The sequence below is a fragment of the Sceloporus occidentalis genome, unplaced genomic scaffold (assembly GCF_023333645.1).
Source record: "Sceloporus occidentalis isolate IW3139 unplaced genomic scaffold, rSceOcc1.0.p SCAF_133, whole genome shotgun sequence".
Lineage (NCBI taxonomy): Eukaryota > Metazoa > Chordata > Lepidosauria > Squamata > Phrynosomatidae > Sceloporus > Sceloporus occidentalis.
In genome coordinates, this window is record NW_028317113.1 from 294,626 (window position 1) to 316,276 (window position 21,651).

Consider the following 21,651-nt stretch of genomic DNA (forward strand, 5'->3'; position numbering starts at 1 on the left):
CCTTGTGGTTAAGATGCAGAGTTATTGGAATCCAGATATCACTGTATATCTTTCACCTCCCAAAGGGAATTGCTACATGTTGCAGCGCAATGTGTTCCACAGTCCTTTGGTTGCAACTGGTTGAAACTGTATGTTCCCCACTTTTCTTTACCTGACCCCTCATTCATAATTTTTTTTTCCTTTTTAATTTTTTTTTTTTTTTTTTTATTAGTAACAGAGTTTATTATAAGACAAATGTAGTCCTTTCCGATTTTGTGTATCTGTTAGTTCTTATCTTGCTTGTACAATAAATCACCAGTTGTGTTTTTAATGCACAGAGCTGTGTGGCTGAAGTAAAAATTAAAAGTATACAATTTTTTTATTAATTTACTCGTTTTCTACTAAAGCTGTTTAATTGGTTTTCCTTCTGATCCCTTTCTAGTATGTTCAAAAAAAAAAAAAAAATACATAGAATTGTACATTGATCACCTGGTGATTGGGCTGGTCTATTGGTTGTAACGGTGATAAGACCACTATTTCAGCTTTCCGCCATAATCAATTCTTTACTTGGACTTGAAATTGAACAATCATCCCTCCTGTTGGGCATTAACAAATATTCTTCCAGTTTCTCATTTAGAAAATGTTAGGCATGTATTATTGTCATCAGCTAGAAATTAAAAATATGGCTAAACAATATCTAAACTGCACCTTCAGATGTGGTTATGACCCGTTTCATCTCAAGATGGGAATAATAACCGTTAGAAAAAAAGTTAATTCTGTTAAACCTGATGCATTTGCAGTGGCGTAATTCTAGGGGGCCTGGGCAACATCTGCAACCGCTTAGTCCTGTCTTTCTCCTTACCACTTCAAAATTGTTCAGAAAGGGCCCTTCCAACCTGGACCGCGCTGATGTTACATCATGTGACCCCGTGGTGAAACCGAGGCTGCTTGCACAGTGTGCAAACAGCGGACCATAATCTGCAGAAGAGGTAAGCGAGTGCGGGCTGGAGGAAGGGGTTATGTATGTTTGTAAGCATGTGATCATGGATGTATAAAAGTGTGTGTGCATTTTTGTGGATGTATAAAGGTGTGTATGTGTGTGAGAGCATGGATGTGTAAGTGGTGTTAGGTGGAGTGCGTGTTAGCATGAGTGGTGTGAGGAGGGAGTGTGTGTGTTAGCATGTGTAAATTTGTGTGTATAAATGTGTTTACATATGTCTGCCATAGTGTATGTTGGAGGGGGACAAGTGCCAATGAGAGCACAGGCAGGCTGTTTTTGAGGGCAAAATGTGGCACTATGGGACATGTTGCTTGGTGAAGTTGGGGGGGGTCCTGTGGTTTCTAGTTACGCCCCTGCGCATTTGACATAATGGTTTCCCTTACTTTTTAATATTAGCTATTCATATTTTTAGGCAGTTATCACATGTAAGATTCACCATTAGACAAAATCAAATAAATTCAAACTAAAGTATTATCCAGATATTACACATTTAAGCAATCTTTGCAATACCTCCCCCTAATTTTACAATCAAAACTTACCTCACTGTATACATATTTTTCACCATTGGAGTTGTTACCTTGACAAGGATGGGTGTAATACAGACTTTGTAACAGACATTTCACAAAGTATACAAGGTCCTGGTACAGAGACTTCGCCTCTCCCTGACGTGAAAATAACTAACCTAGTCATCATGTCAGACTAATAAAATAGTATTAGTATTAGATGTTTGATACTCGTGTTTTTATTTTTCATTTTACTGTTGGTTCTTCAGTCCTACATGTCATCTAGTATTCTAGATCTTTCGTTTATGGTTGGTCTACACACTGTAGACTAAAAGTAGATTATCACCTAATAAATATGGTGGTGTCCTTATGGTCTCGTAACATGACCACTGGAAAAGAAGGTAGTAAAGCAGGGGCGTCCAACCTGCGGCCCTCCAGCTGCTGCAGGACTACATTTCCCATAATGCTCTTTCAGCTAAGGGACTGGCTGAGGAGGATGGGAGATGTAGTCCTGCAGCAGCTGGAGGGCCGCAGGTTGGACGCCCCTGTAGTAAAGTGTGCTTTCTTGTGTTGCTGGACCACCAGGAAGAAGCGTTGCATTGGTCGCTCGCACTGTGGCATAATGGCACCCCTGTAGTTATGTTGGTACTCTACAGATTCAAGTTAATTGGTATGCTTTTATGGAATCTACCAATGGGAGAGGTATCGCCTTCTCTATTAGGCGCATCAAGTGTCATTTTATTAGTGTATTATTTACTGCTAGTCGTGACCATTGCCCTCCATCAGTTTTGCCGTTGCCTTTCCCCAATACACCCTTTTCCACTCTGCGCATTTTGGAGCAAAGCAGTGATATATAATGAATGAGCAAGGTTCAGGAGCTTTCATCACTAAACCTACAGCTTGTTATGAATGTAAAAGCGGACCTTCCGGGATAAAACCCCCATTAAGTCCTTTGGAGTTTGCAAAAAAGAGTTCCCATATAAGGGAGGACAAATACAGTAAAGGCATACGTGGATTGTAAAAGATGTGAACTTGGCAAGAGCTGCCACAGAAATTGGTGCATGCTAGGGACAAGGTCCCTTGGTTCACCATATAACACATATACATAGGCCACTTTCACACTGTAACTTGTCACCATGGTAACATTGATTTTAGTCGGAGTGAAAGCGAACATCAAAACTGACCGCATTAACACGTCAAGGCCTACTGGTACACAAAAAAACAGCCCTCAACAACACAGCTAAAACACCGGAAACAAAGCATTAACGTTACCTTCCGCTATGTTTCATAAGCATTGGCAGCGCGTAACGCGACCCACGCTAGTATTTTGGACCACTATCACGTTGGCGTGACGTACGCTCTGGCCCACTCGGCCTCTGACTTCTATGGTATCTGTTGCCAAGCAACGCCTTTGTTCTGAGCAAGGTAGGAAGTGGCGTCTTCCCTAAACTGGCAGCAGCCGGAACATCCCGGATCTGACCGCCGCCTGCGCTGTCGCGATTAAACGTGATTTGGGTATCGCGACAGGGAAGCCCTGAGAGGCCGAGGTCTTCGTGGCCGCGAGGGTGAAGAGGTTGGTAAGTGCCTTATCCGAACGTTATGCCTGGGGATAGTAGCGAGTTATGAGGCTATGAGATGTATGGAACGGCATGTGGAATATGTTCTTGCTCTCGTGCGGATAATGTATATGGCAACCATGTTTGCGGTGTGCATGCATGGGTATCTAACCAATGCTCGCCTGTACACATGAACAGATGTCGTAGGTGGTGTGGCCTGGCCGTTATCTGAGGTACCGACAGCCATGCTTATTGCCTGCTTTAGCGTGATTTGTGCCGTGCATCAACACGGCTAGAATACAATACAATACCCAGCGGCGTGCGTGTATCTAGTGGCTTCTCCCTCTATCTTCCTCCATCGCTCTTGGGTATTTCTGTAAGTGAGTTGTGAGGCGGGCGAAATTTCAGTTATTTCTCTAATGGCTGATTTGGCCAAAGTTACATCTCGATTTAACACACACACTTTTATTGGTTCGCTGGCATGGTGAGCAAATTTAAAGGCGCTGTTCCACTTAGGCACGTTGCAGTCTCTATTGTACTAAAAAATACAGGATTAAACTAACGAAGAGTCTTGTAATAACTGTTTCTAAGGGCAACAGCGTTCCTGTAACTGTTTGTGTCACATGACAAGTGTTCCCAGGAATCTGACATCATTAACTATTTGTTTCGGAGAATGGTTTGGCTCTCCGGTTGTGCTAAACATGTCTCTAATTGCTTTTAGTCTGAAAAGCTTTACGTTCTGCGCCGTAAGCTAATTGATGTGGCAAGTTTCCCGGAACAAACACGGGTCTGCGTCTAAATCGCACAACCTTTCTTTTTTTGCGCTTTTTAGGATTTGCTTCTTGGTAAATACGGAAGTTAATTACCAGTAGTATTGAAATTTTGTTTAATAAACAGCAGTCAGGTCGTTGATATAAATAAGATGGAAATATATACATTGTTTTCTGTTTTTGTCAGCATCTGTTGGTTACATACAAAGACAATGAAGAACTGATTGATCAATGAATTCCCCTGTGATTAATCAGGAGTAGTAGTTGTCTTGTTCGGATGGTCTTTATGTAAAGCGCACTCCGTGGGTAACACTTGACAGAGTCTACATGCACATAAATACCTGTGTAAATAATGTACGTGCGTATCAGCTTGTACCTGTCATGAGCATCACACGTGTGTAAGCCCTTGCTTACAGCATAATGCGTTCCTAAAACGCTACCCCAGGGCTCAAGAAAACCTGAGCGTAAGGTCGCCATGGCGACTAGAAACCACTTCCTGGTGCCCAGGGTTTTGCAGGACAAGGGGATAAAAACTGCCCAGGGCTGTCATTGTGAATCCGGCACCCTATGCTCTCCTGCAGGGGTGTTGTGCCGCGAGGCGCCCAGCACAGGCACACTACAAATTCTTGCTTTGTTTTGTGTGTAAATGTATTTAACATGTTTTCATTGTCTATTAAAGTTAAGGCATTATGAAAAAATACTCTTATTACTTCAATATGCATTCACTTGTACACTTACACGTACCTGAGGTAGAAACTGTAGCTCTGCTGACCCCCCCCCCCCCTTCCATGATCTGACACTGATTCTTGCCATTAATGCGCTGCATTGAAATTGATGGGAGCGTTTTCTGCTTCTGCATTCGGGGCTCCGATCGGGCCCGTCACAACATATTTTTATGGATTTGGGATATTATTCATCGTTTGACTATTCTACACTGCTGGTAGACTTAGCGGAAGGCTGGGTGGAAAAGCCTCGTAGCACATCGTTTCGTCTGTGCAATTTATATTAAGTTTAGGACGTGGCTGTGGATAAGGGTGCTTGTTAGAGAGGCAATGTCAGAGATGTGGAGTGGAGGTCGATGCTCTGCTTGTCAGAGACGTCCAGACTATATAGGAATAAGATTGATGTAAAAGAGCATTTAGGGTTGGAGAGTGCGGAAGAATCGGAACAGCGGAGTATAGATTTACAAACATATGTATATTTTTTTTCCCCCAAATGTGATCTTTTGTTAAATACTGATAGTAAGTTGGATTCATACTTGGAACTTTGATACAGACTTGGCAGCATGGCTCGGGGGCAGCAGAAGATCCAATCCCAACAAAAGAATGCCAAAAAGCAGGCGGAGAAGAAGAAACATGGCTGTGATCAGAAGGCTGCAGCCAAAGCTGCCCTGGTCTTCACATGCCCAGTGTGCCGGGTAAGACTTTTCTCTATCTCACTCACTTACTGCTCAGACTGTGTAATTATATTTGTTACGGTATTTCTTATTTTGTGTTTTAACACTTAGAACTTCAGAACCGTGACATTTCTTTGTCAAATGTAACACAACTCTGGCTATCTGTTAATGCGCTCTATGGTGGCTTGTGTATCGGTAGAGTTGCTTTACTATTGTGGTTTACTTCTTTCAGACACAGATGCCAGACCCCAAAACATTCAAGCAGCACTTTGAGAGCAAGCATCCCAAGTCCCCAATGCCCCCTGAACTAGCGGACGTGCAAGCGTAGTGTGATCTCATGGTGAGTGTCATGTACTGCATTGTTAATAAGTAATAAATTGCTAATTTGTTTTTTGGTATTTCTCAGTCCTATTTAGACACACTGTTTCACCCCAGCTCTCTAGAAGCGTAGCTTGATGAAGACGTGTCATGAATATTTCTATCTAAAATGGAAAGATATTTAGTTTACTGCTGGAAATGGTGCCAGAAACTATACATTTAATTTAACAGAATATAGTTTAATTTGACCGCTGTCATGTGTGTACTGCAGAGGGAGGCGTCACCTTTTTGGACTAGAACTTATTTTGTGAAGTATTTTCCATTTGTGCTTTGTGTAACGCTTTAGTTCATGTTCCTCTCTGTACTCCTTTTATAACACAAAATGTTTTTTTTATTTTTATAAAAAAAAACTGCATTAAGATATGGTTATATTTGAGTAGTTTTGTCATCAAGTTAATGATAAAATTGTATGCATGTTGCGTAATGATACATAGTAATGAAAAAGCTATCCTTTCTACACACTACTGTATACATCTACCTCACAGACACAACTCTTAGTATTCTACCTGGGTATATAGGTTAGTCTGTGAGGTACTGAGAAATTTAAAGTAGAACATCTGTTCTATTCCATAGATGTAATAAAAAAAAATCATTGTGGTTCCATAGAATTCAATATGTAATCATTGTTAAAAGTTCCATTCAGCCAGTCTTGAACATGGTACAGTTATTTGCCACCCTAGATGTGGATGGTAATGAAAGTAGAAGATGGCAACGCCTTTCTTGTGGGAAAGCTGTCAAAAAATTATTTGTATATCAGCTGGTTGTACTTCATTTGTCTTCTGTATCCTGTTGTGTTTACTGTTAAAATTGCATTGTGTAATTTTATTCAAGTAACAGGGTGCTATTTTTTAAGCCCTTCCCTTGGACAGTTAACACCTTCCTATTTTACAGGTATTTATGTATTTTGCTCTTTTTCAGATTTGTCCTCAGCTGATGAATGCACTGATTGGCATGGGTTTGGCATCAAAAGGGGCCCCCTTCTTCCATTCTGTTCCTTTTCCTCACCTTTCCTATCCTGATTTAAGCAAACATGAGAGAAGTGGGAATATCTGGACTGTCGCCACTATGGTTACTACTGACTTGCAGGATAGCCTTATACCCCATGTGGAATGGGTTACCAGACGGAGTGTTTGATGGGTGTTTGGGGGTTAATTTCTAGTACACACATGGAGTTATTTCAAAACCAAGCCAGTTTATTATATAGACTTATGATTAGCCCTTCTGCGCTTTGATAATACAGCAGTGGTTTGGTGGTGTGGACTGATACACTTTGTGTAAGAATGTGGGAAAAGATGATCTGCCATTCCATCTCTCATTTAGCATGTTAAATTCTTTACTGCCTTGATTTTATTTTGTCGATATTTTGTTATGGAATTTCTCAGTAGCAAATGTATATACACACCACATTTATTACTGGAAAACCACATTTTGCTTTCTTTATACTTTTCATGATGTAAGATAGTATATTTGTAGGTCATTGTTGCGACTAAGCCCTTATGTTTGAACTCTTGATTTCTCATTTATACTAGTGCATAAATTATGAATTTAGTGTACATTCATATCATCCATTTTTGGCTAGTTGTTCCCAACCTCTACTAATGTCTGACTATACAAAGTATACAGAATGGGCTCAAATGCAAATTTAAATTACAGCTCTTGGTTTTCTTTACCATGTGTTGTGCCAACCAGACTATGGTACACTGCCATTACTGCAGCAGGATTAAACCACTTAATGACATTTAACCTCCTATTTGCCAAAATTTGCCTATTTGTAGAACTGAGGTCTGTTTGGTGGAATAATGTCCCAGACAGCATGACTGGCATCCTAGTTGCTACAGAAAGTGCACATGTTCCTATATCTTTGAAGGAACGACTAACCTGCATTTGGGTGGGGGGCAACCTGCTACTTGGGGACTCCTTTGTTTATTCCTCAGTTCATTCCTTCACCTTTTTGAATAATCATTAAGGTAGCATTTTGTTAACTAATTTTGTAAAACCTACAATGTCCTTTTTTCCTTTGCTTAGTTTTGTGTAATTTAATATTGGACATAAATTGCAGAACTTTTTTTTTTTTTTTTTTTTTTTTTTGCACAGGTCTCAGAAGTACGTTGAATATTTCTATTATACCATCACTTTACCTCATATTATATTATAACTCATATTAGACCTACAACATTTTTAACATGACCCAGTCATCATAAATAAACTTGATTTTTATTCAGCAGAGGATAGAATGTTATGTTGGATTAATGTTTTCCAACACTTATAATTTCAAGCTCTCCATTGAAAAAAAAATATAACAAGGTAAATGAGGAAGTGATATTGCTTGCTATTGATGGCTTTCATCAAGATTTAGAAGTGGTTTTCTTATTGTGGGTCATAGATATGAGGTACCCAGGATTGGTAGGATAGATCCTGGTGGGATAAATTTATATATAACCCCGTGTACCCTTTAGCTGTATGAAGACTCCTCAAAGAACATCTTGGCATACAGGCCACACTGGCAGGAGAAGTGCCAGCTGCCAAGGAATTAAATACCCCAAGGATACATGTGTATTCGTACATATGAAAATATTTTGTGTAACTGCAAAAATCTTTTAATAAATGTTTCATTTGGAATTTCTGTTTTTCGGTTGGTTTCATCACTGCTCGTTGAACGCCACTTTGTGTTTGGGAGCAAGGTATACCTAAGTAAAAAAATATTTCATTGTGTAACATTATTGAAAACCTTTTATTCTGGCATTTTTAGGATTTTACTAAGTATCACAATTACTATGCTAAAAAAAAATATAATGATCAAATCATGAGGTAGCATGACTGTGTGTAAACAAATGTGACATGTTTGGATATGTAATCCCTAACCTGCCAGTCTGCCTCACTGATCGCCACCACCAAGCTTATTAACTGATTTACGTAGTGCTGTGCTCATGCGGTCTTCTGTCTTTCCCCCCCCTTCCCTTTAGCCCTGTGTTTTACTATGATAGTATAGTCAGACAGCTTTTCGTAGGATTACATTGGTATTCTGTATAGTCTTTCTGCTGAAAACACTTATTACCTGCCGGCAAGTACCTAGAAATGTAGTTGGTCAACCCGCTAAAGGTAATATCATTGATAACACAAAGTGCTATGAAAAACTACTAAAATGAACAGATTCTGGCATAAGAAAGCATTCATATCTTCTTGCAAATGTATACAATTCTGTTTTATGCACCCCTCTGCTGTGAATGGTGAAGCCGGCTCAGTCCCACCCGGTTGCGGCTGGTTGAAGGGGACCAAATCCTGCGCAGGGTTGATGTGGTTCCTTTTCACCAGCTGCAGCCAAGCGGTTTATCTTATTCTGCATGCAAACAGAGTTAATGCTACAGTGTTTTCTTTCAACGCGTTGGCTCAAGCACTTTATGACCTTGTACCTGCTGTTTAAAGAATCACAGGTTATTTAACAGATTAATGAATGGAAAGTGTTCTCGAGTATTTGTTAGTTCACACAAAACAATCCAAGTTTTTATAGGGATTATGCACGTTTTCTGAAATATTATACAATGATGACCACCGTTTGCACGTGCCTTTGAAACCCGAGTCTTTCGGCTTGCCCTTGGGTAAACATGAGTAGGCCAGTCCATAAATGGATAATTCTGCATATGTGATACTGTCTGGATACTTTTTTGGCGTTGATGTACAATTTTACTCCAATCTCTGTTTACCGTTTGTCCCTCCCCAGCAGTAGTGTGGTGTGGTCCTGTTTAGCAGCTTGAAGTCCACCCTCAGGTTACATACTTCTTAACATTCCATAGCCACGTGAATTGATATGGGCATATAAAGAAGTATGTGCCCTAGAGGTGGGGTTATTCATGGATACCAGTAGAAGGCTAGAAGTCCGCTTTCCTAGAAGACAAGGCAAATTACATAAGCATATGGCAAAGAAACATTTCGAATGGCAAAGAAGCTGTAGCTGTTTTGTTCTATAAACATGATCATTTTTATTTTTGATTGGGTTATGGAAGGAAGTGCATGTACATGCCTATTTGTCTCGTCTGGAAAATGCGCGCTCGCACACACACACTTCAGAGACCTTGCTTTACTGTGGTATTTTCACTGCAAAACAAAAAATGATGAATACCATATAAAAAACTAAAATAACAAAAAAGGGGCCTGTGAGCAAATTTTGTGCCATACTGGCCCCAGCCTATATGTGGTGTTTATAACAATTTCTCCCTCCACCCACCAGCTATAGATTTCCCCTCGCCCGCCCTCTCTGCAGAAGAGCGGGGCCGGCTGGGGAGATCATAGATAGCACTATAACTGGCCCAACATAAAGGAAGCACAAGGTCTGTTCATACGGACCTCTGTTTTACTGCTCCCTTATGATACGTGCCTGCTGTTGACGCTCAGTGCTGGGATATGATGTCATATCCTGGTATTTAGCACTTAAGCTGCATGCACCTGATGAAACATTGAGGCAGAGTTGTGTATGAACAGACCTTGCGCTCCCATCACGGGTAAGGGATGGGGAAAGATGGGAGAGATAATGAGAAGGGGAACATAATAAGAAAAGGTAGAGTGAGGAGGATACAATGGGAAAGAAGAAAAATTGAGAAAAGGTGGACAGATAAAAATCAGGAGAGTTTGGGACAAAGGGAAGAGAGAAAAAGAAAGAAGATGGATATAAAGAGGGGGAAGTGAGAAAATGAGAGAATGGGATAACAAGGAGAGATGAAGAGAAAGGGAAGCGAAAAGGGGAAACCGGAAGGGGATTAACATGACAAATACGGTAATTATAATAGGGAAAACGTAAAGATAACGAGTAGGGTAGATAAAGAGGAGGAGAGAGAAAACAAATGGGGAAAAAAAGAAAGGAGAGGTAAAGAGAATGAAAATGGGGTCAAATAGAAGGGGAGAGATACAGAGAAAGGTAGCATGAAAAAGATGAGCTAAAGAGAGGAGGATCAGAAAGAAAGGGGAAAGATAAAGGGGGGGCTAAGGACAAAGGACAGATGTTGGTAAAAGTAGAGAAAATGAGATAAGGGAAACATGAGAAAAGGAGTGAAAGAGAGAGTGTGTGTTTTGAAAGTGTTTGTATCTTAGGGCAAGTAAGTGTGTGGATGGAATTTGGGTGCTGGAAAGAGTCCTATCTGTGCGTTATGGGTAAGTTGTATGTGTTCAATGTGGGTACCAGAGGTGGTATACCTCCAAAGCTGGGTCTCCTGTATTATTCAGTTGCTGTATACCTGCAATGCTATATTTCCATGTGTTAATTTATTCCATACCTGTAAATAGAGGGTTTGTAGGTCTTATCCAGGTGATCTATACCTGCAATCCTGTGTTTTCTTGTGTTTATATGATCAATAGCTGAACTACATGGAGAAGGAAAAGAGAGGTGTGGCACAGTGAAGGAGGGGACAAAAAGGACTTTGGGGTTGATTATGGGGGGGATTGGTTAAGGGGGTCTCCCGCACAGAGCCCCCCAGTGACACTGTAGTTGCCATCCTCTCGTGACCTCTGTTTCTTTTTTTTTCCCCCTTCCTTCCATTTATGTGACTGTGTCTGTTACTGTGTGATAATGTATGCACTTGGGTGACAGTATGTGTGACCTTGTGTATGTGTGGTCTGGTACAGGAGAAGATACGTGTGGGAGATGAATCCACGTGTGACCGTGATACTCATCTGCAAACTGTAATCAGATTGCTTCAGTTTCTGCACATGTACAGAATTAACAGCAAAATAAGGTCTTATTAATGTCACAATTATTTATTATATATTAATATATACAATATATAATTCTGATATATAATTTATTATTTAGTGCCACTTTAACTTATCCTGTTTATCAATTCCACTTTATGCTTCATAAAACTCATTGTAAAATAGTGTGGTGGGAAAAGCCTCAAATAATGAGCTGGAGGTGGAAGATAGTTTTTATGATTAGCTTTATTAGGTGATTATTATAGTTGGCCCACCAGGGTTTAAATGTCAATAACCCTTTGCTACACAGCAGCTGCATAGCATTATTCTAACCAGTTTCATAGTTGGTATCAGATCAAAAAAAGTGAAAAGAATTTACAGACTTTGAAAGAACTTATGGACTCGGCCACATAGGCACAGTAAAATATTATAAGATTGCAATCTGCTCTTATAACAGGGCAAGATGTCTGTTTGAATAAAAAAGCTGCTGCTACTACTATTTTGGCATTTTATCGATGTGATAATTGTTAAACATGCGACAACCGACGAACCCTCAGTCCGAATGTTTCTTCTACATGCTTTTATCCTGTATCTTTAATTATACACCTTATGTTGACCTAGGTTTTAAATGTTGGGGGCTTGTGTGAGATAACTATATACTTATGTAATTGAACGGCATATTACAGCGAGGGGAGAAAAGAAAAACATGTCTGTGCTAGTTAAACTATGCAATGGCTACAATGAAACTAGCAGCTCTGTGTCAGTTCTTAACATCAGCAGATATATAGTTCATCCGTCAGTCTCCATATACAATGCATCTATGTTGCTTTATTCAACAGTATATATTCCTAGAGTGTGTGTGTGTATGTATGTATATATATATATATATATATATATATTACCAAAATTGTACAATTTAAAGCATAAAAACCAATACATTGCAGCATTTGTCCATTAGTCTCTCGGCACCTTAAAAGTTTATTGATCCAGGTATCCTGGTTAATCCCATCACGGTTTATCTATTTTAAACTTTTTTCTTTTTTTTTACTTTGTCATGAGTTGAAAGGCAGTGTAGAAATATTTGTACCTTGTCATTATGTATCTAATGTGTTCTGAAGGATAATAAGGATATACAATATGTGTATGTATGACATTACACGGTGCCCCAATCCTCCAGGCATTTGCTAATTTAAAATACCACAAAAAGGTGTTAAAAAGACCTTGTACCACACCCAAAACAATCAGGAATGAGTGATTGTTTCATGTGTTTTAGCCAACGTATTTTGTTGCGGCTAAAACGCAAAACACTTTAGACTTGCACAAAATTACAATAGCAGGTAAAATAGTAGGTAAAATCCTACGAGAAAACCATTTCCTAAAGCTGGCCACAAGGAAACACAACAAATGTAGAGAAAATGAATTAGCATGCTAAAAAAACAGTCGGCTATCATATGAATGAAAAGTGCATATAAGGGCTGGAACGTAACTTTAATATTTATCTAAATTGTAATCAAAGATCTAAATATGAATTGCATCTTCCAGATGTTAATTCTGGTTATCACATAACTTTTAATTGTGTAAACCATGTTAACATTTTAAAATGAATGGGGGTCCTCATTTTAATGTTGAGATCTAAACCAAAGCTTGCCTATATTGTTATAAGCCTATGTTATCAGGTGGGTTTGCCATCTTTTAAGATTTGTTTTTCTTGGCACACAGCCTTTTGGGGACACAATATAACATTTGTAGCTAATTCACAAAATGATGATATACCCCTCTTAGCTGTTAACACATCTATTGAGAAGATCCTCTCCGCCATGGCCAGCATACTTGACGCCCTTGGCAAATAGCTTTACCACGCCACCTCTGATATCCAAGAGCTAGATTATCTTCACCGATATCATCCAAGTGCATGCCATCCTTGCAGAACAGTAGTGTACCTTTCTAGGCCTCTAAATCCAGATGCTTTACCTCCAAACCACCAATTACAAATCTAGCAATAGCCTTTTTCACTTTACTCCTCATCCAACTAACCACCTGAAGAGAAAGAGCTCTTCCCCAAAAATACGCAATATGTGAGACCGTGCTAGGATCAAAGAAGGAAAACAAGTCCAGAGGCAAAGCAGATCATATTTTTATATCCCAAATAATTGGCTTACGGAAGAGGTCATTGCGTGCATGGAAGAACAAAAACTATGGGGCCTTCCAGATAAGGGCAATCCAACACCTTGAGCAGAATATCCCCCCCACCTGAGCCTAACCTGCTGACCTGGACCTGCACTTTATGCTCAAAACCCAGCTGTTTGCTGTTAACTCTGACTTCCGTCAACTTTTTGGTTCAGTAGATGTATGATTGGTAGTTGATTCAGACCTTGCAAATAGCTGCAAGTAGTAACAACAATACATTAGTCAAGCTCCCTATATACAACATGGCTTAAACCACTTATACCTAAGGCTCCACTCCTCAATTGTCAAAACTTGCAACCCTGCCAGCTTGGTCTGCATTTTCATGTTTTTTTGTGTTCTATTAAAATTGTGGAAAGAAGCTAAGTGAATTGAGGCCTAGTGTGCTCCAAAGGCCAGCCACTGACAAGGAGAGCGAGAATTAAACGTTTTCAGCCGGTTATTACATTTTTTTTTTCGCAAGGCCACTTTAATAAACGTTTATGTATAGTGGACATGTACCGATCTGAGTTGGACTAACCCCCTCGAGGCTGTAAGAACATAGTGACTAGACCCTATGGTAATATCCCGGCTTGGACGGTGTGCAAGTTGCTGTGAAGGACCACAGGCTTTACACAAGGTAAGACTGTGTGGGGGGTATGGAGCCATGATGTGATGGAGTAGGGTGTGATGATAGTTAGGATGTTCAGTGTATGTGTAAGTTTTCTGAGTGTGTTTGTGTGTGAGTTACCGAGACCAGCGACATTTGCTGATGGTAGTAATAGAGGCACAGGTGGATAAAACAGAAAATGAGGTCATGAGAAAAGTAGGGGTCAAGCAAGACTATACTATCAAACCAAAGGGCTATGCAAAGCTGTAGTCAAGAAAAAGTCCAGGGTCAATAAGGGATAGGCTGGGTAGGAGGCTGAGTGCAGGAACAGGTATGGGTACATGTAGAGGACAGGGTTTAGAAAAATGCAAACACCAAGTTGCAGCAGTAACAACCAAACAACTGAGCACCTTGAGAAAGGTGCCAGTTATTTAAATAGCACAAGCCGAGACTCCTAGGGACATGACCCCTTTAAAAGTTTTTCCTGCTTGCGTGTGCAAGGATCTTTAAGCCTGCAAGTTTATTCTCTGACACATAATCTGTTATATGACAATATAACAATAGGTCACAAGTCACATAAAATGTTATAAATAGGGAAATCCTGCTTGATACTTATAAAGCAGATTTTTATATATGTTCTTTAAGCAGGAAAGGAGACATATATACATACATTTGGTTTGGGATTATTTTGCAAAAAAATTATGAATTTTAGTTTTCTGTTACATATTTGTAATGATTAATATTTTAGCTGTTTCTAATATTTACAATTGTATTAATTTTTTCCATGTGTAATATATAATCAGAACAGTTAGAGTATTTTACAAATTTTCAGGGCAGATCTTGGGAAGGGACACTCCCTTAAAAGGTCAATTATTAGAGACTGTTTATGATTGGAGCATAAGGGTTGATTATGCCCCACCTACACCACCATAGACTTGGGACAAGTGTGTTACCAAATTTTAGAATGTAAAACAGATACCGATATTCATTCATTTTAAGGAATATGATATAACAGATTCTGTCCTTTACCGCTTTCAGTAAAAATTTAATCCTGGCCATGTTCTAGATTTATAGTAGCTACTTGTCCATTAAAGATGAATACCATTTTTTTTTATCATCACTACTATTTTTGCTCATACTCTCTCTTTACTTGCAGGCTGGAGTTACTTAATAACAAAGGAACAATTGTGGCACTTGTGGTACTTTTGGAGCAGTCTGCAAGAATATTTGATTACTTACCCCACTGATTCCACTGGACTTATCCAGTTTTGTCTTCATAAATGTGACTTCATATTTTTAGTAAATCAGACATCCTTTAATTTATTTAGTTTCTCTGAAATATGAACAACTTTAAAACTTACGATAATCATTTATATTAACAATGTCCTTTATATTGTCAGTTGTGAATCTTAGTTAAATATTATTCTTAATAATTAATAAGAAATGTAGCTAAATATCAAACGTAAGCATTTTTTTTCTATGTGTAAGCGTATATTTCTATTAACTTAGTTTTTCCCCTTCATTTCTAGAAAACAAATGCAACTAGCAAGAGCCTGTTTAAGTTAGATTTTTGACAATGGCCTCCTCTAGAAGTTTCAGACTAATGTTAGTTGCTCTAGCTAGTCAGGTTATGTTAAGGAAACAGAGCTGCAAAAGGATATATCATTGCATTTGGGTGGGCAAAACTCTTAGCTTTTATACTGGTGCACCTGCCCCACAAGGTGACCAGAATAAGAAAATCGAGAGATGTCACTTACCTTCTGCTGCACAGATGTCCCACAGACCAAGTATACAAAGCCACACAAAGTCACAAGTGTCTTGCACCTAGAATATGTGCCAGTACCTCTTCCTAACCCCTCCATCCCCCTTGTCTCTACATCTCCTCTCCAGCCCTCCTCTGTTTGTCCCCTCCCTGCTATTTTTGGCTTCTCCCCTGAGCTCCTCCTGGCTATTAATATTAGAAGTGAGAAATTCATCTGCTCCCTGCTATATAAGGTAAAGGAAGATGCTATAGAGAGATTCATGTGTACGAGGATGCCAGCGAACACTGAACTGGCAATAAGAGAGAAAAGAGGTGATTGTTCTTTAACAATGGAAACAGAGAGAGAATAGTGGTGAGGTTGATGAGTAGGCGCTACCACAGGAACATTGCTGCCCCATGTGCACCCAGCTTGGTTCACAGGTTTAAACTTCTGAAGGGATCTCATAACCACATCCCTTTACAATTAAAAATGTTTAGACAAAATAATCACCAAATGAAAACTTCTATATGTTTCTAGATATATTTACTATTACAGCTTTGCTTTTGTGTAAATGTTTCATTTTCAGGTTATGTTTCAGAGGCTACTACATTTACACATTACTATGAGTTTTTGGTTGAAAAGCCTACAGTAACAACTTTTCACCAAGTAAAACATGGATTTTTACATGTTTATGTTTTGGGAGTTTTGTTCCTGTTAACATAATTTCATTTTTAGCGTTAACTGTGACTCTTCTGGGGCTTACATTCCTTCACAACTTATGTAAATGCTCTGCATTGTTAAAGGTGCTGTATATGTAAATAAAAAAAAAATATAATTCCATGCAAGGGGTTAATTGCTCAGTTCTGTCTTTGTTGCAAAAGGAATGCTGCAAGAGCCTCTCCCTTTATGGGAATCTGAGGCAGGGTCTGGAGAATCCCTCCCATGGATGGAATCTGACTCCTGGATCTGCTTTTTGTTATCAATACATATACGTATTGTCCTTTTTTATGAACTGTCAAAAGTGCTAAGTGGCACTGCACCCAATTTTAATACAATAAATATAAAGAGCAAGAGAGGAATTGCATGGAAGCCTGTTCCACATGGTGTGCCGTAAAGGAAGCGGCTGCTCCTGGTGCAGCAAGGTGAGGGGCATAATTGAGCAATGCCCCTGCTCACATTTCTCCTATCAGAAGCAGATGTGATGTGAGATAAGACCTTGAACCTGTCCAAGGTGCCAAGAGCCCTAGTTGTGATTCAGAGTTAAGCCCTTTGTGAACAACTTTGAACTGGCCCAGGGAAGCAGGAACAGAGCAGGGTCACGTAACGCGAGGTCACCTGACTCTCCGGTTAAAGTGAGGCAGCAAAGAAAATCTACAACTGAGCCAAGGGGGGGTAAAGGAGGGAGAGAGGAAGGAGGAAAAGTCTATAAGTAGTTAAGAGGCTGTATGTATGTATGTATGTTTGTGTCCGATCATGTATGTGTGTGAGTGAGCAAGGACGTGTATGTGTAAGTGTGTGTGATCATGGGTGTATGAGCATTGATGTGTATGTGCAAGAGCATGAATGTATAAATGTTTGAGGGTGGATGTGTGAGCATGGATGTGGGTGTGTTAGTGTATATATGTGCATGTGTTTTGGTGTGAGTGTGTAAGTGTTTGAAAATGTTTGTGTGTGTGTAAAAAAAACAAACAAAAAAAAAACACGTATGTGTAAGAGATGGTGCTGTCAAAATGAATGCATTCAAAATGGTCTGTGTGTGTGTGTATATATATATATATATATATATATATATATATATATATATATATATATATATAATTTTAGAAAAGCACTTTTCCCCCTAAGTGACAATTCAAAAATTAGCTTTACTTGATTTTTTTTTTCATTTTGAATCAGAAGTAGAAAGGATAGGTAGAAGGGTTGAATTTGATTTCAATCTAAATTCATAGGTTACTATGTTAAATAGAAGAGATGAGTTATATAAAAAAAGATATGAGACAAGGGGTGCAAATAAAAGTTTGATGAAAGAAAAAGAGAGAGCTTGGGGTGGAAAGAGAGAGAGGAGGAGAGATATACAGAAAGGGGAGAAATAGGGAAACAGGCGAGGTAAAGAAAAGGAAGAGCAATAAAGAGAAAGGGGGGGGGGAGAAGAGAGATTAATACAAAAGTGAGAAGATAAAGATGATAAAGTGATAAAAAGAAAGGGAAGACATAAATAGAAAGGAGAGATCAAATAGAACATTTCTATGTGGAACAGCACATTTGAAGTACCTGAGCTCTTCAGTACAACCCCTTCCATTACCAATCTTTGTCTATGGAGTTGGCATTTCTGCACTTACACATATATACACACATGTAAACAGATAGAAACTAGGCAGCATCAGAAGAATGATGCAGCGGACATCATAGCCATAGTGCACATAGGGCGCTAGAAGCCCTAGTTCAGGTTATGTTTAACATTTAGTTAGATTGATACTGTTGGCATTAAAGAGCCAGTCTAGGGTCCCAGGCAGCCTTCTCAGCAAATAATACATTTTCAAAATTTAGGGGGAAAAAAGTGACTAACCTTTAGCTGCAGGTCAATGGTATAGCTTTCACTCCACTTATTGGCTGCTTGCGCACAAGTGTCTCATTAGACCCGCCGTCAGAATCCTTGTTGATCCAGCGCTGACACTAACTGGCAGGTAGTAAATGTCATGGACGCAAGCAGGAGCAGGTGTGATCAGCTGACCACATCTCCTGCAAGCCAAATAAGGAGGAGTGGGGAAAGGAGCAAATGAAGAGAAAGCTGCAGATTGGTCATAGACAAAATAAAAACAAAACAAAAAAACAAATCTATTGTATGTTACTGTGTGTCTGGGGTAGGGAGGTTGAAGTGCTGGCATGTGGCCTGCTGCTCGCTTATCTATTGTGGGATCAGCTGGCGGGCATGCTGGTAAAAAGAAGCCTGATCTCTGCTACCATTCAGGGATCAGGAAACATGACATCACTCATGCTCCCTCACTCCAACCAAGTTTTTTTTTAAACAGTCATACACTGTTTATGTGGTTTTCACGTAAATACTACTATAGCAAATCTGCAAACATTGGTCTCCCAAGTGGAAAATTGCACCCAAACCCCAGGACTCAAAGGGTTAAATCGTACATATGATGGCAGAGGCTACCCATTGACAGCATCTGACTGCTGTGCTGTAATACCACACACAAGCATTTCTGCATATTGGCAAACCTGCAATATACAGATTTTTTCCACATCACTTTTTAGTGCATAGCCCTAGAGTGCTGCTGTTGGAGATCAGCTGAAGGAATAGTAATAAAAGTAAACAATGCGGATGGATTTGGGGCTTAGAAGCGGCATCTACAAATGAAGAATGCTATAAACAGCTGACTTCTGTCCATTCACTTTACACTACTATGTAACATCTGGCATAATACCTCGAAAGCACAGTTCCGCTTGCTTAAAAAAAAAATAAATAAAAAAAAGAGAACTTTTAAAGCAGTGAGGACCTCCAGTGGTAGTCCCGCATCATTTTCTGTTAGTTTCTAATACATTATTGAATAGGCAGCACATAGGGATACCTTTATTTCTTTTGTTACTTAAATATATAGCATTGAGTATTTACAGTGAACACATCGTCGTGAAAGGTTTCTACATTATTGATTTAGCTGGACAAAAACTTTTGGCCACATTCAAGAACTGTGCACCTCCCACCATAAGTATTTGTGTATAAAGTATTGCGCACACACAACTTATAAATTCCAGGAATGCAGCGGCGTACGGTGGTTGCGTTCATAGGATATAGGTAAAGTCAAAAAGAGAAGGCAGATGTCACTCTGTGTTTGCATATGTTATAATTAATGGTTTCATATTCACTTACAAGGAATATACCGTATATTTTCTTTGAGTCAGCAAAAAATACATCTTTTTGTTGAAATGATTCATTTTATAGACTTACATGTAATTATTACAAATAGAATCTGCTTCTTTTATACAGTCGTTCGTGTACATGACTTTACTACGCATCCTCAGTAAGAGGTCATGCAAAGTTCAAGTCTGAATGGCAACATCATCCCTGGCAGCCATAATATAGAGACGACTCCACCCAACTCAGGTAGGGCAGGAACAAAACTATAAATTACCCCTTCCCTAGACCTCCCCCATGGATTTTCCTGCTCTACTAGGTAGAACAAAAGGATGTCTTCCCCATTTTTTTTCTGTAGTCCTCTGGTGAAGACTAGGTTTCGCCCATGTGTGCACCCTGAGAAGGGCGCAGTCCTCTTAAAAACAGGCCTGCGGTACACCGGGTAGGGTACAGAAGATGAGGCTGTAGCTGTAGTCCTCAGAAGGATGAAGGGAACTAATGTCTTCTGACTTCCGTATCTTGGAAGCCTGCTTTGTTGAGAAAGAATAACTTTGGGAAATGATTCCTTACTCTGGCTTTGCAGCAGCTGATGTGGTCAGATGTATGCTTCAGTTGCCAGGACAAAAGGGAATGTGAAAGATGGAGTTTTGAGCCAAACTTAAAAACCAGGAAGCAGGTAAAGATGTTCTGTTCTGCTTGGTGCTTTCTTTGTGCTCCATACTATCTTTTGCCCTTTTCAATCTGCTGCTTGCCCAGTAAGTAAACTTTGATTGTGGGGGTATTATGGCTAAGAAGCTGGTCTGCTGACAGTGCCTCAAAGAGCAAGCTGTGTTCTGTGCCTTTCATGGGCAACAAGCTGTTTAGTCCGGAACTGGAGTCATTGCTGGAAGATCCTACAGGAGATAAGTTCTGGTTACCTCAGAAAATGAGGTTTCAGGAGTTAAATGAAGTGCGGCGGTTCAAAGTCCTCAAGGAAAAAAGCCTTATTCTTTGAGGGGGCGTGTGGCTCACAGAAGGTAGAGAGGTAGAAACAGGACCACCTTCCTTAAGTTCTGACATCATGCTTTATCCGGTTGGGAACTACTGTCAGGACTCGGGTGATCAGGTCAGGTAGGAGCCCATGCGCAGGGGATACTTGGTGTTCAGTATGTAACCCACGGTGCATGATTATGCAAACAAAGACACCACAAACAGAAATCCAGGTAATGCAGTGTATTTCATGTATATAACAGGACCAGCAAATAAGGGTAATATAGTCTAAGCAAGTAACCGGACGTATGGCAAAATAAAATACAGGTAATAAGTCTTTTGGCAGGGAGCCCGCTTGGAAGGGTACGAAAGGCACACAGCCCGCTTGGAAGGGTACGAAAGGCACACAGCCCGCTTGGAAGGACACGAAAGGCACACAGCCCGCTTGGAAGGACACAAAGCAGGGAGTCCGCTTGGAAGGACACAAAGCAGGGAACCAGGAACAGTACAGGTGCAGAGCCACAGCAGGAAGGTCCATAGACTTCAATACAAAGGCCCTGACTGAAGCGCAGGGCAGGTTCATAAAGGCAGGGCAATCCAGGTAACAAGGCCCAGCTGGATGTAGACTAGGGCTCAACCCAGGTAACAAGGCACACCTGAGTTCCTAGTGCTCCAGAGGGCGGAGGGTGGCCACTAGTGGTCGCAGATGTAAACGCCACAGGTATAAAAAAGCCATGGTTCAGGTAGCGAAATATTGGTTCCTGACAGTACCCCCTCCCTAAGGAGCGGTCACAGAACGCAAACAGTCTGAACAAAATCTGTACACCTTTAAAAAACTGAGCAGGAGGGTGTACTTAAAGTGATTTCTTCTTCTTCTTCTTCTTCCTTTTTTTCGGTAAAGCTTGTTCGCAGATCTCTAGGTCTTCCTTTCTGATTATATTGCCATTAGAGGTAATAACACAATCAAAGGAAAGGTTATCTGTGGTGCAATCGTAGGTCAAATTAGGACTGGATGCTGAAGAAGTTGATGAGAAGGTATGATTC

At 40.0% G+C, this 21,651-nt stretch overlaps 1 protein-coding gene across 1 annotated transcript; it reads left to right on the top strand.

The window, feature by feature from the left end:
- Positions 1-5,093: 5,093 nt before the first annotated feature.
- Positions 5,094-5,532, top strand: LOC149281379 (transcriptional regulator ZNF706-like). Its single transcript, XM_089499358.1, has 2 exons — positions 5,094-5,225; positions 5,437-5,532. Exons 1-2 carry the CDS (start codon positions 5,094-5,096, stop codon positions 5,530-5,532), a joined length of 228 nt encoding a protein of 75 aa, XP_089355484.1.
- The last annotated feature ends 16,119 nt before the right edge of the window (positions 5,533-21,651 follow it).